Source organism: Erpetoichthys calabaricus, chromosome 5, assembly GCF_900747795.2.
Source record: "Erpetoichthys calabaricus chromosome 5, fErpCal1.3, whole genome shotgun sequence".
Lineage (NCBI taxonomy): Eukaryota > Metazoa > Chordata > Cladistia > Polypteriformes > Polypteridae > Erpetoichthys > Erpetoichthys calabaricus.
Genome location: NC_041398.2, coordinates 208,143,104 through 208,166,435, shown reverse-complemented (window position 1 = coordinate 208,166,435; position 23,332 = coordinate 208,143,104). Strand labels below are relative to the sequence as shown.

Here is a 23,332-nt window from a genome sequence, read left to right as displayed (position 1 = left end):
CTGAAAATCTTTTTGGATCCTCTTGAATTTTCCATGCTCTAAATGGAAATGATCCAAGGTTATTTTATTAATATGGACTGAGGGCTATGCAGTAGTATAATGTAATTTAATCTGTGCAGATATATTGGGTTTTAACCAAACTTGCATAATAAACAGAAAAACCCTTCAACTCTGTCAAAGGCTTATTTGTTTTTTTTAGGAGAGTGTATTACTTTAAATAAGCAGTAAAGATTACATGCTATGTATCTGTCTTTATTATAAAGTCTAATTTGATCTTGTGATATTACAGAGAAAAACACTTTCTCTATTCTTTAAGGTAAATGTTTCCCAAGATCTTCCTGTCCTTTGTTTTCTAGTGTAAACTTGGTGCATATCTGGACTGGGAATCACAGTCTTTTAGATTTTCATGGCATAGTTTTTTTATTTCTTTGGCATGTACTGTGTGAAATGACAGTGCCCCATGGAATAGAGCCAGTATTTTATCCACACTTAAATGGAGCCCTGCATTGTAAAGAAAGGTCAAACTTGCAGCCCATTTATCCCACACATCCCTTATTGCAGTAAGTTTAAAAAAGCTTTTGCTAACCAGACCTTGTTGATCAGTCATCAAAGCATATGATTCTGGAAAAAATGTTTAATGTTTCTAAGTACACTGTAGTTGGAAATATGACCCTGCCAGTATCAGCAACCCATTGGCTTCCTAGTACTTCAGTATTTAATATGTACACCCCATCCAAAATCAATCACCCAGTATAAGCTTGTAAAGTGGTTCTGATAAAGCTGTTCACCATTATACACTCATTGCCCCCTTAAGTTGACCATCTCAGGGATGGTGTTCTCTATTGAGCACTGCATGATTTATTCAAATGCAGATTTGCATAAGTTGTACACAGATCAAAAACCATGTGCTGCTCCACTGGCATCACAGAGATCTTAAAAGCTCTTTTCACAGCCTTTGTGATAGTCTTCCTGTGCTGTTCTGTGATATCAAGGAGCTTACCCCCTGTCTAGCCATCTTCCTCTCAAATGCCTCTTCCATACGGTTTTCCAGGAAACTGGCCATTCCAGCAGGGTCAGATGTTTGCTGCTTGAAGCATCTGGATCATATGTGGCCAAAGCGTGGTTGCTGCAATGGAATTTGGTATCTCCAGTTGCTTCCTCAAGTCAACCTTGAGCTGCCAGTCTTGGTGTACATCATAAATAGGAAACTAAAGCCTCACTGGACTGACTTTTTGAATTACAGAAAGGAGTTTTGACCAACAAATGAGGGGAAAAGGCAGATATTCTTTTCAAACGTCTGTCCCTTGAGGGTTTAGTTTCCTGTTTATGCTCTGTGCTGATTATTTCAGAAATATCTGTTTAATAATATTTTAGCAAAAAAGCATGTGCTTTGCAATTTTGAGCGTATGACAGGATAACTGATGTGGATTATGTGATATGTTTTGAATGAGATTTTTTTTTTTCTTTTTCTTTTCAATGGATGTGTGTTTTTTTTTTATTTTTTTTATATCATTTACAGTTGTATAATTTTGGCCACTATTGGCTTCTGTTATTATAAATGTGCATGTTTTGTGCATGAAAACATGAGAGTAATTTTTTTTTCTTGGCCATCACTACAAAGTACATGGGCTAAGAATTTACATATACAACAAAATTATTATTTTTAGGTGGAGTATTACTTTATTGCATCCTGGAACCTCAGGAGTCCAGTCCAATGTTTTACATGAAGGTATCACTATAAGAATTCCTCAGCAGATGCACTGTCTGGCAGCAGACACCAATGCTGAAAAAAGTTTTGGCCTTCAATACAGAGGAAGGAGATGATTCTGAACTGCTTGAGTTCTCCTACTTTTGAAATATGAACACCCTCTGCAGGTTTCCATTACAGGGTTTCCTTTTCACTCCTCCAGATCATCTTGAGGATGCTCCACAGTTGATATAATAGTTTATCCTTCAAGGGATTCATTGTCATCAGAGTAGGATTTAGCATAATCAGGTCTTAACTTGATATTGTCTTTAGTTTTCGTATGTAAGTTGGAACTTGCATTGACACAGTGCCTGGAACAGTTGGAAAAGGCAGAGCGATGGCATAAAATCACTCCACTAACTGACCATTGATCCTTCAGCAGAATAAATGCTATCTGTGTTGAGTGGTCGTTCCAAGTGTCACCTACCCTCCCAGCTCAACTAAATAGCCAGGTGCTGTTGCTTTCTTGTGACAGAGCTTATTTGTATCCACAGCTCTGCATGCTGATAGTTACATTCAGTGACATGTGCACATGAAAGCACAAAATGACTGAAGATGGTGACAAAGTCTGCACTGTGCAGTACTATTCCTCACCTTCAAGTAATTACTTACATATACACACACGCGTGCTTGCACATTAACTTATATACAGTGTATGTGTCTAGCAAGTCAAGTAAGTTTTGTTATCTTTCCATATAAACAGAGTGACTTGTCTCTTGAACCATCATGCAACACAGACCAAACAAAATAAGAAAAATAAAATATCAAAGGTGAAATGTTCAGTGCGGGTATACAGTATTCAAAATGATTGCTGTACAAAGCTTGAAGCAGCCAGAAATAGCAGCCAGAAGTAGGAGAAGCAACATAAATTTAATGGCTTTTTGGCTAGCAAAGACTATCTAGGCATATATGTAATGCAGGTTCAAACAGACAGACTCTTGTAGGCAAGTTTGGTACAGTAATTATGTTAACACAAGATCATTCCAGCATTTATAGTAGGCGTGTAGAATTACAGTGAATGTAATTTAAAGTGCTGTGTGTGTGTGTGTGAAAGAAAGAGAGAGAGATCCCAATAGTTGGCAGTCTGTACATTTTTTCGATTGCTTGCCATCATGATCACTTGGGTCATGGAGGCAGCAGGCCTTACAGCCTGTGGACAGAAACTGTTATACAGTCTGGCAGAATGGGCACAAATGCTGAGGTATTGCTTGGTTTTGTTATAAGAGGTGTTGCAATGTCTTTACCAGATAATGATGGAGCTGGTCAGGGTGCTCTTTATAGTACTTGGCCATATTATCCGTAGTTATGGATTGGGTTATCATTTTTATGCAGATGATACCCAGCTCTACTTCAATGTTAAAAGTGGAACTTCATCAGAGCTTTCTCAGCTCACAACCTGCCTTAGTGAAATTAAAACCTGGATGGAGCAGAACTCTTTAAAATTAAATTGCGATAAACTGAACTCCTGCAAATTGGGACTAAAATGCAACTTAATAAAATGAGCTCCTTCCCAGTCCATCTTGGCAGTGATCTCATCAGACCTGCCTCTACTGTAAAAAAGCTTGGTGTCATTTTTGATTCCTCCCTCACTTATTCCACCAACATAAATCACATTAAGAAACTTTCTTACTTTCACCTCCGTAACATATCCTGTGTTCGCTCCTTCCTCTCCTTCTCTAATGCTGAGAAACTTGTCCATGCTTTTATCATATCCCGCATCGATTATTGTAATTCCCTACTGGCAGGTGCCCCTTCTAATCTTATATCACAGCTCCAGCTTATTCAAAACTCAGCTGCAAGAGTCCTTACTCAAACCAGCAGCAGCGAGCACATCACACCCATCCTGCTCCGTCTTCACTGGCTCCCTGTGTCCTACAGAATCGAATATAAAATCCTACTAATAACCTACAAAGCTTTAAATAACCTCGCACCAAACTACATCAGTGACCTCCTCCATCACTATGTGCCTGCCCGCCCACTAAGGTCCTCTGATTCTGGTAATCTTGTTGTGCCCCTCACTAATCTACACTCTATGGGTGACAGGGCCTTCAGCTGTATAGCGCCCAGACTCTGGAATGACCTACCGAAATTAATCAGGTCAGATGTCTCCATGAATTCTTTTAAAAAACAACTCAAAACTCATCTGTTCAGGAAGGCTTTTAGCTCTACTTGACTTTATTACCTTTCTCTCAGTTTACTTCTCTGTCAAGATGCCAATGTAACCTGTGTGTGTGTGTGTGTGTGCTAAACCATCAATTATGTTGTCTGTTTTTTTTCAGAATTTACTGTCTTAATCTTCTTTATTTATTTATCTGGTTTGTACAATGCTATATACTGTATATTCTGCCGTTCTCTATTATATTCTGTAAGTGCCTTGAGCATGGGAAAGGCGCTATATAAATAAAATGTATTATTATTATTATTATTATTACTTCTGTAGAAAATGGAGAGGGTGGTATGGAGGAGGCTTGCTCTTTTTAAGAACCACAAGAAGTGGAGACCCTGTGTCACTTTTTTGCCAAGTTGGTAGAGTTGAGGGCCCAGGGCCTCATTTTTTAAAAGCTGCATGTATTCATGGGTGAAAAATATGTGCCTGCCAAAAAAATAGGAAAATACATACGGCAAACAGCCTGATTTTTTTTTTTTTTTTAATGGCACATGCACATTTTTATGCAATTTACCCTTGTATGTGAACAAACCTCAAATGCTGCCCTGAAACATTGATATGTGGAGCATGCTGTTCATTCTCTTACATGTACAATCACGATGCTGCAGAACTTTATTGGCTGGAAGAGAAGCCACCCTCCTGATGCATTGAGACACCGCCACCTGCATTCAAGAGTGTCTGGCTGTGCTTCGCAGCTTAGAGCGCAAGATCAGGGACAGTATTACAGCATCTGTCCTCTGCGTTCTGGGTATCAGGGAAAGGCACCAATCACTGAGTGGGTAGCTGCTATTACCTGACACATATAGTAACATGATTGTACTTACAATGAATTGTACAGGCTGTATGAAAAACTGAGGATTCAGCCAGTTACCTTACCAGTAAGCCAGCCACCATGTGATGCACATTTGCCTCAAAATAAATTAATTGTTGACATGGTTCACACGGGCCACTGAGACACTATGTTTACCAGTTACATATTGGCACCACAGGTGACATTTGATTTAAGGAAAAATCACTGTTCACATTTAACAAATGTAGCTTCATTTTCGCTAGATGCCCTCATTGCAAAATGAATGCAGTAAATTGCTCTGATTACATTAGGAGAAAAGAACACAGCTGCAGATTGCCTTTATGTATGTACAGTATGTATTTATGTATGGATGGATGTAGTGCCTCACTGGTCAGTTAATGGTGTCCAGCACAGCAGACATGACAGCTTGGCTGCCATACTCCCGACCTGACAACCAGTTCCCTGAGCAGTGACAGCAGTAGCTGATCTAAACCTGCAAATAACCAAAAAAGTTGTTCAGCGCAAATATGCAGCACTGGCCCTTTAATAAGTAATTAAAATACAGTATACCTCATATTCATCACTTTTGAGTTGTAATATGTTTGCTATGCCCATTAATAAGTAATTAAAATACAGTATACCTCATATTCATCACTTTTGAGTTGTAATATGTTTGCTGTGCCAATGCACTGTGAAAAAGGCACTATACAGGTGCCCGACCCGACACAGACTGGACACAGAAGCACACGTAAAATAAATAAACTATTTATTTTTCTTCGCTTGTGAGAGCTCCTCTTCCCCGTGTCCCACAGGCAGTACACAGTCCCATGCACAAAGTAAAACACAAAGCAAAGCACCCTCTTCTTCCTCCAGCACTCCTCCCAGGCAACCTCGTCCTCCTCCTCCCGATTCTGGCCCCTGAGTGGTGGTCGCTGGCTCCTTTTATCAGGCACCCGGAAGTGCTCCAGGTGCTTGATTGGCGACACCCGTCTGCTCTTCTGGGTGTGGCAAAATAACTGCCCAGAAGGGCCCAGCAGCTCCCACTGCAGCACCCCCTGGCGGCGCCTGTGGAACCCAACAGGGCTACACCAAACTCCAACTCCCATGAAGCCCTGCAGGAGTCCGAGGGGAGGTATTGGGTCTCCCATCTTTGCTCCCCCGGAACATATGTTGCAGGGGCATGCCCGGCTGCCTGCCACAGCACGTTATAATAACGGCTAAGTTATATTTATTATTATGTGTGCAAGTTGTTATTTAGCTGACGTAGCTGCATTTACCTACTTTATCAAGGCTGTAGTTATTTCTCAGTTTCTCCAAAATGTTCAGTCAGAGTTGATGTAGATATACGCATGTTCTCCCATCAAGGTTTCTTTAATGAATCCAGATGTTTGCATGGGAAGTTGTGGAATTGCATTTATGCAAGCATATGCAAGCTTTATTAACAAGGGCCCAGGTGAGGTTTTCCACAACGTATACTCACAGAAACTCTACCCTTTTAATAACCTTAACAGAGGAGTTGTTGATATACAGTGGTGTGTGGACAGGACAATCCACAATCATCTCCTTTGTTTTGTCAATGATAAGAGAGGGAGCCTGTTTTTTGTACACCAAACAACCAGCTTTTATAGCTACTCCCTGTATGTCAGTTCATCCATGTTGCTGATGAGGTCCACAACTGTCTGTTGTCAGCACTCTGAAAAATGGCGCTGGTGATGTTGGTGTCTATCCAGATTGCCTGAGGCCATATTGTCAGTAGGCCAGGATCCAGTTACATTGAGAGGTATTCAGACCCAGTCAGCTAAGTTTCACAATCAGCTTCTGTGGAATGATTGTGTTGAAACCTGAACTAAAAGTGGTGAACAATATTCATATATACATGGCCTTTTCGTCTAAATGTAGGACAGAGATTATCGGTCAACTCCAGAAATATTAGTACCCATGAAAAAATAGTACATACAGTAGAACGTCTGGTCACAAACGTTTCCGAACACGTACAAATCGGGTTACGATCAAAAAGTTTGCCAAAATTTTGCATCTGTTCACGACCACACGCTCTGGTGGTGAACAAAAACACTGGCGGCCAGTTTCCCTACGCGTGTTCGTATGTGCCAATGATTTCCCATTCTCCGTTTCCCATTTTCTTTTGTTTGCATATACAGGGCCTAAGAAAGCAGCTGATGTTGCAAAAGGAGTTATAATGTTAACCAAGCAGAGGCCTCAAGTGCTGGAAGAGGTAGAAAAACTGTTGCTAGTGTGGTTGAATGAAAAGCAACTTGCAGGGGATAGCATAAGCGAGCCGATCATATGCGCGAAAGCCAGGAATATTCATGGCGATTTGCTGAAACAAAATCCCTCTTCGAGTTGCGAAGGTGAGGAATTTAAAGCCAGTACAGGATGGTTTGAAAAGTTTCACAAGAGAAGTGGCATTTAATTTATTTTCCCTGTGCTTAAAACTCATAAAAAAAGTTTACAGCTAGCGGTTTGTCTAGCGCAAACTCTTACAATGTTAGTTTTCTCTGTTGTTCAAGGTTTTCTCAGTGTTATTCAATGTTTTTACATTTAGTTTACTATTACACTGTACATTCTATGGTATAACCTTAACTATTTTTGTGCTTAGAAAAAATATATATTTACATACAGTTCGTACAGTCTGGAACGGATTAATTTTATTTACATACAATCTTATGGGGAAATTACGTTCGGGTCACGACCAAATTGGGTTGTGTTCAGAGTTTTGGAACGAATTACGGTCGTGGCCAGTGGTGCCACTGTACAATGATTCTAAAATTCCTCAAATGTTTGGGATGACATTGACTATTTAATATAAATAAAACCTGAAAAGGTGTTTTATCTTTATCAAAAATGTATGTGGCAATATTATTGGACCCCTTGAAGAATACTATAAATAAGACCAAATAAATTTTAGTGCCTAGGAACTTTTGGTGTCAAGGAACTGTTGTCTATGGCCATTTCATGTTTTACTGGGGTATTAATATGAGGTAACATACAGGTAAAATCCTTTTGTCATCCATCCACATGGGTAAAACTCAAATGAGAAAAAAAAAGTTGTTGAGCTGCATAGATTGGGGAATGGCAACAAAAATTATATATTCATTTGAAATTACCAGTAATCACAATCAGGGTCATAATAAAGAAGTTTGAAAAGGATGGAACTGTTGAAAAATTGCCAGTAAGGGGATGCATCTTCATATTGCCCCCATGCACAGTGAGGACAATGCTAAGAGAGGCAAAGAGGAGCCCTAGATCACAGTTTCACAACTGCAAAGTTTAGTTGAATCTTGGGGATTCCCCATTTCAAAGTCAACTGTGAGGCAACACCTCTATGACCAGAAGCTTTATGGACGAGTGACACGAAAGAAGCCTCTCCTCAGTCCAGGACACAAATCCCAGCATCTCAGCTTTGCCAAGCAACACTGGATATATAACTGGAATTGTGTGTTATGGTCAGATGAGACAAATATTGAGCTTTTTGACCACTCACACCATTGCCATTTTTGGTGAAAAAAGGTAACTACATACAAACCAGGGCACTTCATACCCATAGTAAAATATGGTGGTGGCTCTTTGATACTTTGGGGCTATTTTGCTGCCAGTGCTCCAGGGGCTTTTCTTAAGGTCAGGGACATAATGAATTCCATTAAATACCAGAACATTTTAGCTGAAAACCTGGTTACCTCTGTGATAAGGCTGAAACTGGGCTGTGGTTGGGTCTTCCAACAAGACAATAATCCAAAGCACACATCAAAATCAACAAAGAATTGGTTGCAGAAAGACAATGAAGGTTTTGCAATGGCTGTCACAGTCTCCAGGTTTGAACCCAATTGAAAATCTGTGGTCTCAATTGAAGAGAGCAGCTCAAAAGAGAAAACCCAAGAATCTCCATGTGTTGGAAATGTTCTGCATGGAAGAGTGGCCCAAGGTCCCTCCACAAGTGTTTTCCAGCCTTGTTAAAGAGGCTGAGCGGTGTCATTCTCACCAGGGGAGGCTCAACCAGATACTGACATTACTTTACTTTGTTCCATAAGTCAGTTTGACAATAAAAACATGAGGCTTATCAAATTTGCTTCTTTAATATGGTCTTGTTTTGTGACGTTGTAGTCTGTGATGACTGATGACATGAAGGCTCTGCCACATGCTTTGCATGTCTTTAGTGTTCTGGAAGAAACCCTGAATTTTAACTGTGTAGTCATGTTTTGCCTCACTGATGTCCTGGGAAAGGTTAGCACTTACTGTTCTGAGAGGTCTCCAGATATGAAAATAGTGTTGCAGGTTTTCAGCAGTGCACATACCTTTGCAGTCAGCCAGGGTTTCTGGTTTGCCCTTATGATGACATGTTTTGTAATTAACATCCTCTATGCACTTGAAGGTACATATGGTCACAGATGATGTGTACTCCTGTACATATATCCATGTGTTCACCGCTGACTGCAGCCTGCCTGGGGACAGGTCCCAGGCTTTGTGCTCAAAACAGTCCTGAAGAGATGAGGTGGCTTCAGGACAAACTCTGATTTCTCTGAAGACTGGTTTAGTGTGTCTCACTATGGATTGCTAAGTGGGGGACAGTTTTACAGAGACGTGATCAGAGTTGCTAAGATAAGGGTAGGTCGTGGCCTTGTATGCATTCTGTACAATTGGGTAAACATTGTCTAAACAGTAATCTCCTCTGGTTTGGGAACGTACATGCTGGTAAAATTGATTTCAAATTTGCAATGATAAAATAACAAGTGAAAAGCTGTTGGGATGTCCTTTTTGCAGTTTGTTATCAATCGCTCCCATAGCTAAGCTAGCCTTGAAGCAAATGCTGAGCAAGATGCATGGCTCTCAATAATACTGAAGTGATCTCTCTCTGCAGATAGAGTGGCTGACATTTCACTGTAAAACAAATTCAATGACTGGTGAACAGTGCCGCAATACTACAATAGAATTTATTACCCCATTCATCGTGTACATGGAATAAACTGTTTATATTAGGATGGAGTTTTCCAGTACATTAAGTTATTTTGACTAACATGAGACTATGTTTGCTAATTTTATTTTGTTGTTTATGTTTTGTTTTGAAGTTATTTGCCACAGTGTAAAAAATTCTTCATCAATCAAGACAATTGATTTCACTAGCTGTAACCTCACATGGAAGAGTGCAGAACAAATGGCAAATATTATTAAGGTATTTTTTTTATATTTATATTTGATATGATTCTAAAAATCTTGATAATGCTTTGATAGACTGTATGTATAAGAATAGTCTTATTTTTAATATATTTTCTCACAAATATGTGATTTGGGTTAATATCTGTGTCTGTCAGTTTGACTGTTTGCATTAACTGGAAGTGATAATAAACATTCCTCCATAGAGGAAGTTGTGCCATTTTTCGTGTCTTTTTTTTTTAATAACTTGGAAAAAAGGTAATGTTGTTAGTGTATTATGAAAATTCAGTAGAGCTCAGTCGATTAACAACTATCATCCTATGCGTTGCCTACAAAACTAGCAGGGAACACGGATACACTAAGACTCACTTTGTTATCTTGTTGGTTAACTGTATCTATCAGTGGTACACTGGCTGCGGTGGAACCTGCAAGCATTTGCATGACTGTTGTAAATAAATTATATGTTCCATGTTGTTGCTTTTGCACTTTGGTATTGTGTGTTTATTTTTTTTTCTTTTTCAAAAGCAAAAATAACATCATTATTCTTTCAAGATCATATTGCAGATATAACAAATGCTAAAACATCATGGCTGGATCTTTAAGATGTTTTTCTTCTAGCACACCAATAAACTTTATCCTGTGATCAACCAATATTGAATAGGTCACATCTACGGAGGACCTCTTTTTTGACACACCTCAGAACTGTAGGCCCTAACACTGAACCCTTTAATCTTTTTCTTCTTTCGGCTGCTCCCATTGGGGGTTGCCACAGAGGATCATCTTCTTCCATATCTTTCTGTCCTCTACATTTTGTTCTGTTACACCCATCACCTGCATGTCCTCTCTCACCACATCCATAAACCTTCTCTTAGGCCTTCCTCTTTTCCTCTTCCCTGGAAGCTCTATCCTTAGCATCCTTCTCCCAATATACCCAGCATCTCTCCTCTACACATGTCCAAACCAACACAATCTCGCCTCTCTGACTTTGTCTCCCAACCATCCAACTTGAGCTGACCCTCCAATGTACTCATTTCTAATCCTATCCATCCTCGTCACACCCAGTGCAAATCTTAGCAGCTTTAACTCTGATACCTCCAGCTCTGTCTCCAGCTTTCTGGTCAGTGCCACCGACTCCAACCCATATAAAATAGCTGGTCTCACTACTGACCTGTAGACCTTCCCTTTCACTCTTGCTGATACCCGTCTGTCACAAATCACTCCTGACACTCTTCTCCACCCATTCCACCCTGCCTGCACTCTCTTTTTCACCTCTCTTCCACAATCCCCATTACTCAGTACTGTTGAGCCCAAGTATTTAAACTCATCCACATTTGCCAACTCTACTCCCTGCATCCTCACCATTCCTCTGACCTCCCTCTCATTTACACGCATGTATTCTGTCTTGTTCCTACTGACCTTCATTCCTGTCCTCTCTAGAGCATATCTCCACCTCTCCAGGGTCTCCTCAACCTTTTCACTACTCTCGCTACAGATCACAATGTCATCAGCAAACATCATAGTCCACAGGGACTCCTGTCTAATCTCGTCTGTCAACCTGTCCATCACCATTGCAAATAAGAAAGGGCTCAGAGCTGATTCCTGATGTAACCCCACCTCCATGTTGAATGCATCCATCGCTCCTACCGCAGACCTCACCACTGTCACACTTCCCTCGTACATATCCTGTACAACTCTTACGTACTTCTCTGCCACTCCCGACCCTCATACAATACCACAGCTCCTCTCGAGGCACCCTGTCATATGCTTTCTCCAGGTCCACAAAGACGCAATGCAACTCCTTCTGGCCTTCTCTAAACTATTCCATCGACATCCTCGGAGCAAACATTGCATCTGTAGTGCTCTTTCTTGGCATGAAACCATACTGCTGCTCACTAATCATCACCTCACTTCTTAACCTAGCTTCCACTACTCTTTCTCACAACTTCATGCTGTGGCTCATCAGTTTTATTCCCCTATAGTTACTGCAGTCCTGCACATCCCCCTTATTCTTAAATATCGGCACAAGTACACTTCTTCTCCACTCCTCAGGCATCCTCTCACTTTCCATTAAACAATCTGGTTAAAAACTCCACTACCATCTCTCCTAAACACCTCCACGCTTCCATAGGTATGTTATCTGGACCAACGGCCTTTCCATTTTTCATCCTCTTCATAGCTGTCCTTACTTCCTCATTGCTAATCTGTTGCACTACCTGATTCACTATCTTCACATCATCCAACCTTTTCTCTCTCTCTCGTTCTCTTCATTCATCAGCCTCTCAAAATACTCTTTTGATCTGCTCAACACACTCTCCTTGCTTGTGAGTACGTTTCCATCTTTATCCTTTATCACCCTAACCTGCTGCACATCTTTCCCAGCTCTGTCCCTCTGTCTAGCCAATCGGTACAGGTCCTTTTCTCCCTCCTTAGTGTCCAACCTCTCCTACAACTCATCATACGCCTTTCCTTTAGCCTTCGCCACCTCTCTCTTCACCTTGCGCCTTATCTCCTTGTACTCTTGTCTACTTTCTGCATCTCTCTGACTATCCCACTTCTTCTTTGCCATCCTTTTCCTCTGTATACTCTCCTGTATCTCCTCATTCCACCACCAGGTTTCCTTTTCCTCCTTCCTCTTTCCAGATGACACGCCAAGCACCCTTTTTGCTGTCACCCTTACTACATCTGCTGTAGTTTCCCAGCTGTCTGGTAACTCTTCACTGCCACCCAGTGTCTGTCTCACCTCCTCCCTAAACTCAACCTTGTAGTCTTCCTTTTTCAACTTCCACCATTTGGTCCTTGGCTCTGCCCTCACTCTCTTCCTCTTCTTGATCTCCAATGTCATCCTAGAGACCACCATCCTAAGCTGCTTAACTACACTTTCCCCTGCCACCACTTTGCAGTCTTCAATCTCCTTCAGATCAGCTCTTCTGCATAGGATCTAATCTACCTGTGTGCATCTTCCTCCACTCTTGTACGTAATCCTGTGTTCCTCTCTCTTCTTAAAATACGTATTCACCACAGCCATGTCCATCCTTTTGGCAAAATCCACTATCCTCTGACCTTCTTCATTCCTCTCCTTGACACCATATCTACCCATCACCTCCTCGTCTCCACTGTTCCCTTCACCAACATGCCCATTGAAATCCGCTCCAATCACCACTTTCTGTCCCTTGAGTACACTGTTCATCACTTCATCCAACTCACTCCAAAAATATTCCTTCTCACCTATTGCACACCCAACTTGCGGTGCATATGAATTGCGGTGCATATGCACTAACAACATTCATCATCACACCTCCAATTTCCTGCTTCATAATCATTACTCTGTCTGACACTCTTTTCACCTTCAAAACACTCTTGACATACTGTTCCTTCAGAATAACTCCTACCCCATTTCTCCTCCCATCCACACCATGATAGAACAATTTGAATCCACCTGGCCTTACTCCCCTTCCATTTAGTCTCTTGCACACACAATATATCAGCCTTCCTTCTCTCCATCCTATCTGCTAACTCTCTCCCCTTACCAGTCCTACTGCCAACATTCAAAGTTCCTACCCTCAGTTCCACTTTCTTTACTTTCCTCCTCTCCTCCTGCCTCCGGACACGTCTTCCCCCCTCTTCTTCGGCCAACAGTAGCCCGATTTCCACCAGCACCCTGTTGGCGGTCGTTGTTAACCAGGGGCTCGAGCAATCCGGTATGGAAATTTGTATTGTTGTCCACATATTGATTTGGCAAAATTTTACACCAGATGCCCTTCCTGACATAACCCTCCCCATTTATCCAGGCTTGGGACCAGCATGAAGAAGCACACTGGTTTGTGCATCTCCTGTGGCTGGGTTAAACACTGAACCCTTTAATAAACTTCTTTATTTTTCTAACACCAGTTTATTGACAATTGAATCTTAAACAAGGAATGTGTTTACTAGGGGAAATGCAGTCAGTCTTTCAAAGTTAAACTTCAACATAAATTTTCTTTTTACTTGGCTTGAAATAGTACAGTGTTCGTTTCTGTGCTGGCTTTCTATGCTGACTATATTTGAATGATCATTTCATATTTTAATTGATACCTTTTTTGAAGCAGTATACATTTTATAATAAATCATTGTCTACAGAAAAAAAGTGCTAATTTTATTTAATTATAATATTTAACTAAATGTCTTTCTTTTAAGCACCAGGCAACTAAACGTCACAGTATTGCATGGGCTGAAAGCCTCCGCTACAGAAAACCTGATCTGGATTGTATGTCAGGCCTAAGAAGAATTACATTGAACTGTAATGCCCTAATTGGAGATCGTGGAGCAAAGGCCTTTGTTGAACCACTTGTTGAAGATTGTTGGCTAAAAGGTGATAAATCATATTGGTTAGTTTTCTGTTTGCTTGTAAATATATATTTCATACATTTCTTTTCCTATCCTAGCATAATACAGTAACCATATTTATCATCATCACTACATTTATGTACCATAACATTAATCCGAAATACAATTATTTATGTGTTCCATGAACATATCTAAGTACACAAAACAGACAGACATGATTGAGACGAAGAAAAGAAAAAACTTGCAGTATGAAATATGTTTCTATGCACTAGTTTTAATAATAGTGACCCTTTGTGTTCTTTAAAATCTGTTTAAAATCTGTTGACTTGCCCATTATTACCGTTATTGCAACTTTCTAGTCCAGATATTTAAAAAGTACAGTAGTGTGTAGAAAAACTTCATTTTGTGATTTTTCCAGGCATCACACCTTCTGACCTACTAAGTCTTGAAATCCACCTTTGTACTGCCCTAATGAGATTGATATATAGGCCAATTGTTCAAATTATACTTTTCTTAAAGTGTAGGTAAAATAGTAAATGCAAGTGTATATTAGTCATAAATTAAATGTGTATAGGGTGCTGTTTCATCAGTTGTCACATTTGGTATTCCCAGAACAATTTAAACTAATTAGCCTAAAATACCTATTGATTTGGATGCAACATTGCTGCACTTGGATCTTGCCTAAGCAACTGCTCTGCCATGCTGTACAAATCCTATTTCCCTTCCTCAGCAACTTTCATCAATGTTATTTTTTTGACAAGTGGGCTACTGTTGGTTTAATGTTTTAGGTGGTGATTAATTCATAACACACAACCAAATTTAACACCACTTAAATCTTTTGACTTGTCAATTCACCCTCTTAATTGCTTGTATACATTATGCCAATAAAGTAAACAACTGGCTCCTCAAATTAACATTTATGAATCGAATAAAGCTGTTTTTAATGACATTCTCATTTAGATAAAAGTATTTTTAATCAATAACAACAATAAACATTTTTATATCTGTTGGCTTCGAGTATTCAAAGTAAAGGTAATATGGCAAAAAGCAAATAAAACAGTTTCTCTGAAATTAGTGTGTCTAAAATGAACAAGCTAGTATTAATGATTAAAGTAGAAATTCAAACAAAGATAGAAATGTTTTATATTATCTGGGAAAGTGTAATGTTTTGCTAAATGTGTAATATCTGAGTCGCTCAATGGCTTTTCATAGTAGGTGTTCTAACCATAGCTTTTTTTTTTTTTTTTTTTTTTTTTTTTTTTTTTTTTACCATTTTTATTTCTTTGTTGAATCCAACATTTGGATTTTTTCCCATTTGTATTCAGAAGAGTGTATGTGCATACTGGAGTACCATATAATCAAAGGTGACAAACTTACTATAAAAGGGAGGTACATCATTACCTGTGATTCTAATGCTTTTTCCATTTATTATTATTTTTAAAATTATTTTCTTTTTTCTACTTATTTTAAAAATTGTGCTATTTGGATGGAACCTTTAAGCAGTTATTTGACTGTTAAACAGACTATACATATTAGAATCTAATTTAAACTCCTGGATTTCATCTATTATCTTTCACTTGATTTTTAGCACTTGACCTACAGAAGTGTGGAATATCCAATGAAGGGGCACAAGCATTGTATGATGTCTTGCAGTCTAATGCAACAATAGTGGTGCTTGATCTAAGAATGAATCCTCTTATAGGTAAAGGTTTTCTTGATTTAATCATGCATGTTTGTAAAATGTTTCTTTTAGATGTTGACAGTAATACCCTACAAACCTAAGGGACTAGTTTTTATCTTGAAACAAAATGACATTTTATTGGTTAACTAGAAAGATTACAATATGCAAGCTTGCAATACGTCCATTCCTGAAATTTCCTCAGTAGTAAATATTCCACGGTCAATTGTTAGTGGTATTATAACAAAGTGGAAGCAATTGGGAACAACAGCAACTCAGCCACGAAGTGGTAGTCTACATAAAATCACAGAGCGGGGGCAGTGCATGCTGAGTTGCACAGTGTGCAGAAGACGTCAACTTTCTGCAGAGTCAATAGCTACACACCTCCAAAAGCTCAAGAACAGTTCATAGAGAGATTCATGGTATGGGTTTCCATGGCCGGGCAGCTGCATCCAAGCCTTACATCACCAAGTGCAATGCAAAGCGTTGGATGCAGTGGTGTAAAGCACACCGCCACTGGACTCTAGAACAGTGGAGACATGTCCTTTGAAATGCTGAATCACGCTTCTCTGTCTGGAAATCCGATGGATGAGTCTGGGTTTGGCAGTTGCCAGAGGAACAGTACTTGCCTGACTGCATTGTGCCAAGTGTAAAGTTTGTTGGAGGGGGAATTAGGGTGTCGGGTTGTTTTACAACAGTTGGGCTTGGCCCCATAGTTCACGTAAAAGGAATTCTTAATGCTTCAGCATACAAAGCCACTTTGGACAATTTCATGCTCCCAACTTTGCGGGAACAGTTTTGGGATGGCTCCTTCCTGTTCCAACATGATGGCGCAACAGTGCACAAAGCAAGGTCTATAAAAAAATGGATGAGCAAGTTTGTTGTGGAGGAACCTGACTGGCCTGCACAAAGCCCTGACCTCAACCCAAAAGAATACCTTTGGGATGAAGTACAGTGGAGACTGCGAGACAGGTCTTCTCGTCCAACATCAGTGCCTGACCTCACAAATGCTATCCTGGAAGAATGGTCAAAAAGTCCCATAAACACAGTCCTAAACCTTGTGGAAAGCCTTCTTAGAAAAATTGAATCTGCTATAGCTGCAAAAGGTGGGCCAACTCCATATTAAAGCCTATGGTATATCATTAAAATTCATGTGTGTGTAAAGGCAGGGATCCCAATACTTTTGGCAATATAGTGTATTAACTGCAGTTGCAGCTTAAACCTGAAGGCAGTTGTTCAAAAGAATTTAACACACAAAAATGTATTTTGAACAAACATGCCAAAAGATCATAAACTGTAAGCACTGGCATGCAATGTGAAACTAGCAACCCAGATTTGTCTACTACTGTATTGAGAAGTCCATATCTCATTAGTTGTGTTTAAATAATGTGTCTGTATAATTTGTAACACTGAATATTGTACATTTCCTGTGTATGCTTTCAAAAATAAATTCATAGGGGACATTTTCAGGCAAGATTCTTTAAAGCTGTTGAAATTGTCTTTGGTGATTACAGGCATTTATTTTTTGGCAGTTTATATTCACTTTTTTTTTTATTTATTCTGAATCCACTGAAAGGAAAGGATAAATAACATCTTTTATACGTCTAGTTTTTATAGGTCACATTTAGACTGCAGGAAAAGTCACTCTACTTTGGATCTATATTCATAAACCATTTTAAAATATTTGGTGAGCTCAAATGAGTGCAGATGTGTGAAATGTGTCATGTATATGGCCCAGAATTTAAAATTTAGGAAACTATATAGGTGTACAAAATAAGTAATGGTGGAACAGATGAGCTCTTTACCCAACAAACATTTTTTAAATCCTGTCTGCCGATATTTCATCAAATGTAATTTAATTTCCGTAACATTCTCACACAACTTCCTATGAAATCAGTGTGATGATACTATTCAATACTGTGTGCGCAAAGTGGCATAAAAATCTCTGTTTGGCTTCAAATATCCCACTGAATGTTCACAATATGGGATGTACTCTGAAAACTGGGATTGTATTATTTAAGTTCACAGGTTATATTTCATTTAAGTTTTTGCTTTTTACTGCAAAAATTTAGAAGTTTAGGTTATTAGATTTACAGTATAAATGTTTCCATAGTATCAGGTAACCTGTACTGTGCAAGCCAAAGAAGTAAAATAAAATACATTCATATGATGTACTGAAAATGTTATTATTTGTTATATGTCTTTTGGGTTGGGCTGATTTCACTATCCATTGCTGTACTGCATAAATCTACAGTAATTACTAAGCAGACTAATTCAATAACAGTATTGTGTCCTTTATACAGATACCGTCCTTTTGAAGTCTATAATTGAGAAGGTTCTTCTTAATAGTAGTGGTACAAATTCTGAGGTAAGCTTTTTTACTTTAAAGTCTTTTTGAGGTAGTAAAGTGATCATAAAATAACGTCCTTAAGCCTGCTTCAATTTAATTACACCCATGTCACAAGCCTGCAAACTGAGTGACCTGCTAAGAATAGGAATGCTGGGTACACATGTCTAGGCTTGGTGTGTAGTGGTGAGCACACAAATGGATACTGTTGATATGGTGGGATGTTTTTGAAATAAAATTGCAGTCTAGTAGCAGTGCAGTTCAGCATTAGCTATTCTTATAGTTTTTCCCCTTTGTATTTTAAAAATTAAACGACTTCATTCAACAAACTGCTACAAAATGTTGTGAAATTATATGGAATTTTTCAAATTCTAATTTTATATAAAGAATAGAGTAATAAACAACTGTATATTTTGTGTATAATACATATACTTGTATATACCCAAGTGATTTCACTTCTCTCTCTATTAGTATAAGTGGATTAAAACGCCTACTTCAAAAGAGCCTGTGAAACCCAAACCTCGAAAAAGGAGCATGGTGTTTAGCACTGGGACAAAACTAAAGGCTACTGTGAGGATAGGTACTTTTTTTTAATTACTTATATGAAATAATTAATCATACACTGTTTCTGATGTATTCTTCCTGGGTATTAGAATACCATTTAAATACTATTCCTCACATATATATTTAACTTGAGAATTGTAAATACTACATGTTTCCATTCACACAACTGCTTTCACTGGGTCTCAAAATTCATTAGTCACTAGTGACTGCTAGATTCCTAAAACTTAAGCTACTTGAGATTTTGTTTAATATCTAAATTAGTCTTTATTGAATCCCATCATAATCATTAAAAATAGAGATAGAATTAAACATAAATATTTTATGGTGCTTGAAACATCTGTTCATCTGGTTTTCAAACTCATTTAAATTTAATGTCACAATGAGCTGGTTTCTATCCCAGCAGCAGGTAAGAAACAACTGTGAATGCAGAGCACACTTACACACACGAAACACATAGAGACACACATTCATTCCTTCTGGGTGATTACAAAGTACTGGTCAGTCAAACATCAATGCCCTGTGATACAGGAGGGAAGCTGGCACTTACACTGGAAATATTTGCTGAAACAAACCAATAGAACTTGGTGTATTCTCCTGTGGGGGGAAATGATTTGTAAAACAGTAGGGAAGACCAAAATCTGTTTAATCAGTTAGCATTAGTAACTTTTTCAATTTATTTATTTATTTTTAACTCATAATTTACAATAGAAGTTGACTGCTGTTATTGCACTATTGAAACGATCATGTCCATATAAATGTTTTACTTAATAAATGTTTATTTTTTCTTTTAAATGACTAAATCCTTGAACCACTGATGTTAGAACTGGTTGCTTATTTACTCTAGAATGATGATTCCTACTGAAAAGCAGCTGTAGATACTACGTTATTAGAGTTAAAACTTTCATATATGTTGGCCTAGGAAAATACTGAAAACTCTTACTTGCTAATTTCACATGGAATAGATGCAGAGTGGCTATAAAAGTCTGGGTTAACATTTTGAAGGCATTACACAAGACAAGTTGTATAAACAATTTCTGACTAAATTAGAAAGCGAGTGGCACTATATTATTTCATTGGCAACTTTCCAGTGATGGGGTATAAGAAATAATTACAGGTCAAATCCCATTATAGTGAATACTGAAGTAATCAAATTTTTAGAATAATGAATACTTTTTGTGGGTCCTGACAAACGTGCATTGTGTATATTCTGATAAAACAAAAGATTACTTTTATTGTAAGATATAAAAATGTTTTACAGTAGTCCAAAGCTGTAGTCATATGGGCTTGTATTGCTGATCTTCAGGAATGGACTGCTTGTACTGCAGATAAACAGTATGAGGATAGCTGGAAACAACTTGGCATATATCACATTCCAATTCTTGCTATAATACAGTTTAAAGACTGAATCATTTATTTGTAATGGCATATATAATAGATTTATTCATTATGGTTATAAAGACAGTGAAAACAATTAAAATACTAATTTTTTAGTTCTTAAGTTGAAACTTCAGATAAATGAGAAGAACAAGACTATTGCAAGCAACATTATCACATTAAGCCTGGTTTATTTTTTTTTAGTTTTTGTATTTTTGCTTCCAGTATACAAAATCTTGTAAAAGGATTCAGACTCTTATTTCTTTGTCTTTAGCCCTTTTTCTAATTTACATATTTACATTGTTTTATCACTAACTTTTATAGAATGCTATTTATTCTTCATTTTTACAACTGTTCTCGAGTTTCACATCCTGGATGATGGTGCCTTAAATTTTGTAAAATTTGTTACTCAGTAAAATTATATAATTAGTCAAGAATCTGAACACTTTAACAAAGCACTGCATTTTGCATGTAGGGAAGCTGTCCAATTCCTTCTATAAAATTGAGTGTTTTTTTTTTTTTTTTTTTTTATACACACTATCTTAACTACAAAAACATAAGGGTCATTGATGTCACATACAGTATACAGTGGTGTGAAAAACTATTTGCCCCCTTCCTGATTTCTTATTCTTTTGCATGTTTGTCACACAAAATGTTTCTGATCATCAAACACATTTAACCATTAGTCAAATATAACACAAGTAAACACAAAATGCAGTTTTTAAATGATGGTGTTTATTATTTAGGGAGAAAAAAAATCCAAACCTACATGGCCCTGTGTGAAAAAGTAATTGCCCCCTGAACCTAATAACTGGTTGGGCCACCCTTAGCAGCAATAACTGCAATCAAGCGTTTGCGATAACTTGCAATGAGTCTTTTACAGCGCTCTGGAGGAATTTTGGCCCACTCATCTTTGCAAAATTGTTGTAATTCAGCTTTATTTGAGGGTTTTCTACCATGAACCGCCTTTTTAAGGTCATGCCATAGCATTTCAATTGGATTCAGGTCAGGACTTTGACTAGGCCACTCCTAAGTCTTCATTTTGTTTTTCTTCAGCCATTCAGAGGTGGATTTGCTGGTGTGTTTTGGGTCATTGTACTGTTGCAGCACCCAAGATCGCTTCAGCTTGAGTTGACGAACAGATGGCCGGACATTCTCCTTCAGGATTTTTTGGTAGACAGTAGAATTCGTTGTTCCATCTATCACAGCAAGCCTTCCAGGTCCTGAAGCAGCAAAACAACCCCAGACCATCACACTACTACCACCATATTTTACTGTTGGTATGATGTTCTTTTTCTGAAATGCTGTGTTCCTTTTACGCCAGATGTAACGGGACATTTGCCTTCCAAAAAGTTCAACTTTTGACTCATCAGTCCACAAGGTATTTTCCCAAAAGTCTTGGCAATCATTGAGATGTTTCTTAGCAAAATTGAGACAAGCCCTAATGTTCTTTTTGCTTAACAGTGGTTTGCGTCTTGGAAATCTGCCATGCAGGCCGTTTTTGCCCAGTCTCTTTCTTATGGTGGAGTCGTGAACACTGACCTTAATTGAGGCAAGTGAGGCCTGCAGTTCTTTAGACGTTGTCCTGGGGTCTTTTGTGACCTCTCGGATGAGTCGTCTCTGCGCTCTTGGAGTAATTTTGGTCGGCCGGCCACTCCTGGAAAGGTTCACCACTGTTCCATGTTTTTGCCATTTGTGGATAATGGCTCTCACTGTGGTTCGCTGGAGTCCCAAAGCTTTAGAAATGGCTTTATAACCTTTACCAGACTGATAGATCTCAATTACTTCTGTTCTCATTTGTTCCTGAATTTCTTTGGATCTTGGCATGATGTCTAGCTTTTGAGGTGCTTTTGGTCTACTTCTCTGTGTCAGGCAGCTCCTATTTAAGTGATTTCTTGATTGAAACAGGTGTGGCAGTAATCAGGCCTGGGGGTGGCTACGGAAATTGAACTCAGGTGTGATACACCACAGTTAGGTTATTTTTTAACAAGGGGGCAATTACTTTTTCACACAGGGCTATGTAGGTTTTGATTTTTTTTCTCCCTAAATAATAAACACCATCATTTAAAAACTGCATTTTGTGTTTACTTGTGTTATATTTGACTAATGGTTAAATGTGTTTGATGATCAGAAACATTTTGTGTGACAAACATGCAAAAGAATAAGAAATCAGGAAGGGGGCAAATAGTTTTTCACACCACTGTATATAAAATTTTCTTTATGCTACTCAATGGTTCCTTAAATGGCAAGAGAATTTAGAAGAAACTCAAAATGTTTTGTGATTTCAGTGAGTTGCTACTGTCTGAGGATGTAGAGCAACTGTCTGCTAAGTATAATTTGTTTAATATTCTTTAAGGTTCTATCTCAAAGAATGTCTACTTCTAATTTTCATTCAACCTGAAAGCATTTTCTTTTTTTTTATGAATGATTTATTTTGGAACCAAAATACTTAATGTAAGCTCGTTAAGAATTTACTTTATGAATAACTTGCATTTATTAAGGCAATTATTTTTTAGTTTCTTTTTTTTTTGTGGCATTAACTTTTTGTTGTGAATTGATTTTTCTATTTTTTTTTTATACATAACGTATTCCAGTTTTATTTATGCCATAAAATAAAATCAAAATTAAACAAGTATTTTTTTATAGGATCTCGGAAGCCACCAATCAAGAAGAAACATTTAACTGTGGAAAAAGATGTCTGTCATTCTTTGTCACCTGTAACACATCGTTATAAGCCTCTGCGAAAGGCTATAGAGGCCATCCGATGCAGGTGAGTATAAAAAGTGTTTACTTCATCAGTTGTAGCACAATGTTGTGATGGAGCTGGGTCAACTTGTACCAGCTTATATTTAACAGTTTAAAGACAGAATAATATATATATACACACACACACATACATACATACATACATACATATATACAGTATAGTACAATTACCCGTCAGTCTCCGCTGCGAGCTATCCGCATTGGAACAATTCTCCCTTGTGCTAGCATGTAGTGTTCTTCGCCAGCACCCTTTCGAAATCACAGCGTCAGCTATGTGTCTTCAGTTTTAATAGCGTTTCATAGCTTTTCTCTTTTGTTATAATTAATCTACTATACACTGTTATGTCCAATAAACAAATGTGTGTGGTGTTGGAATTGTCATAAGAAACTGAAATTATTAAAATGTTTAC

General features: G+C 38.3%; 1 protein-coding gene across 1 annotated transcript in view; it reads left to right on the top strand.

Moving 5' to 3' along the window:
• The window catches only part of cep78 (centrosomal protein 78), a 57,595-nt gene that overhangs the window by 7,962 nt on the left and 26,301 nt on the right, over positions 1 to 23,332 (top strand). Inside the window, exons 5-10 of the mRNA XM_028802440.2 lie at positions 9,786 to 9,889; positions 14,044 to 14,218; positions 15,782 to 15,895; positions 18,175 to 18,239; positions 18,690 to 18,798; positions 22,803 to 22,926. Of these exons, the coding sequence (XP_028658273.2) occupies positions 9,786 to 9,889; positions 14,044 to 14,218; positions 15,782 to 15,895; positions 18,175 to 18,239; positions 18,690 to 18,798; positions 22,803 to 22,926 (691 nt within the window). The remainder of the gene's footprint in view (positions 1 to 9,785; positions 9,890 to 14,043; positions 14,219 to 15,781; positions 15,896 to 18,174; positions 18,240 to 18,689; positions 18,799 to 22,802; positions 22,927 to 23,332) is intronic.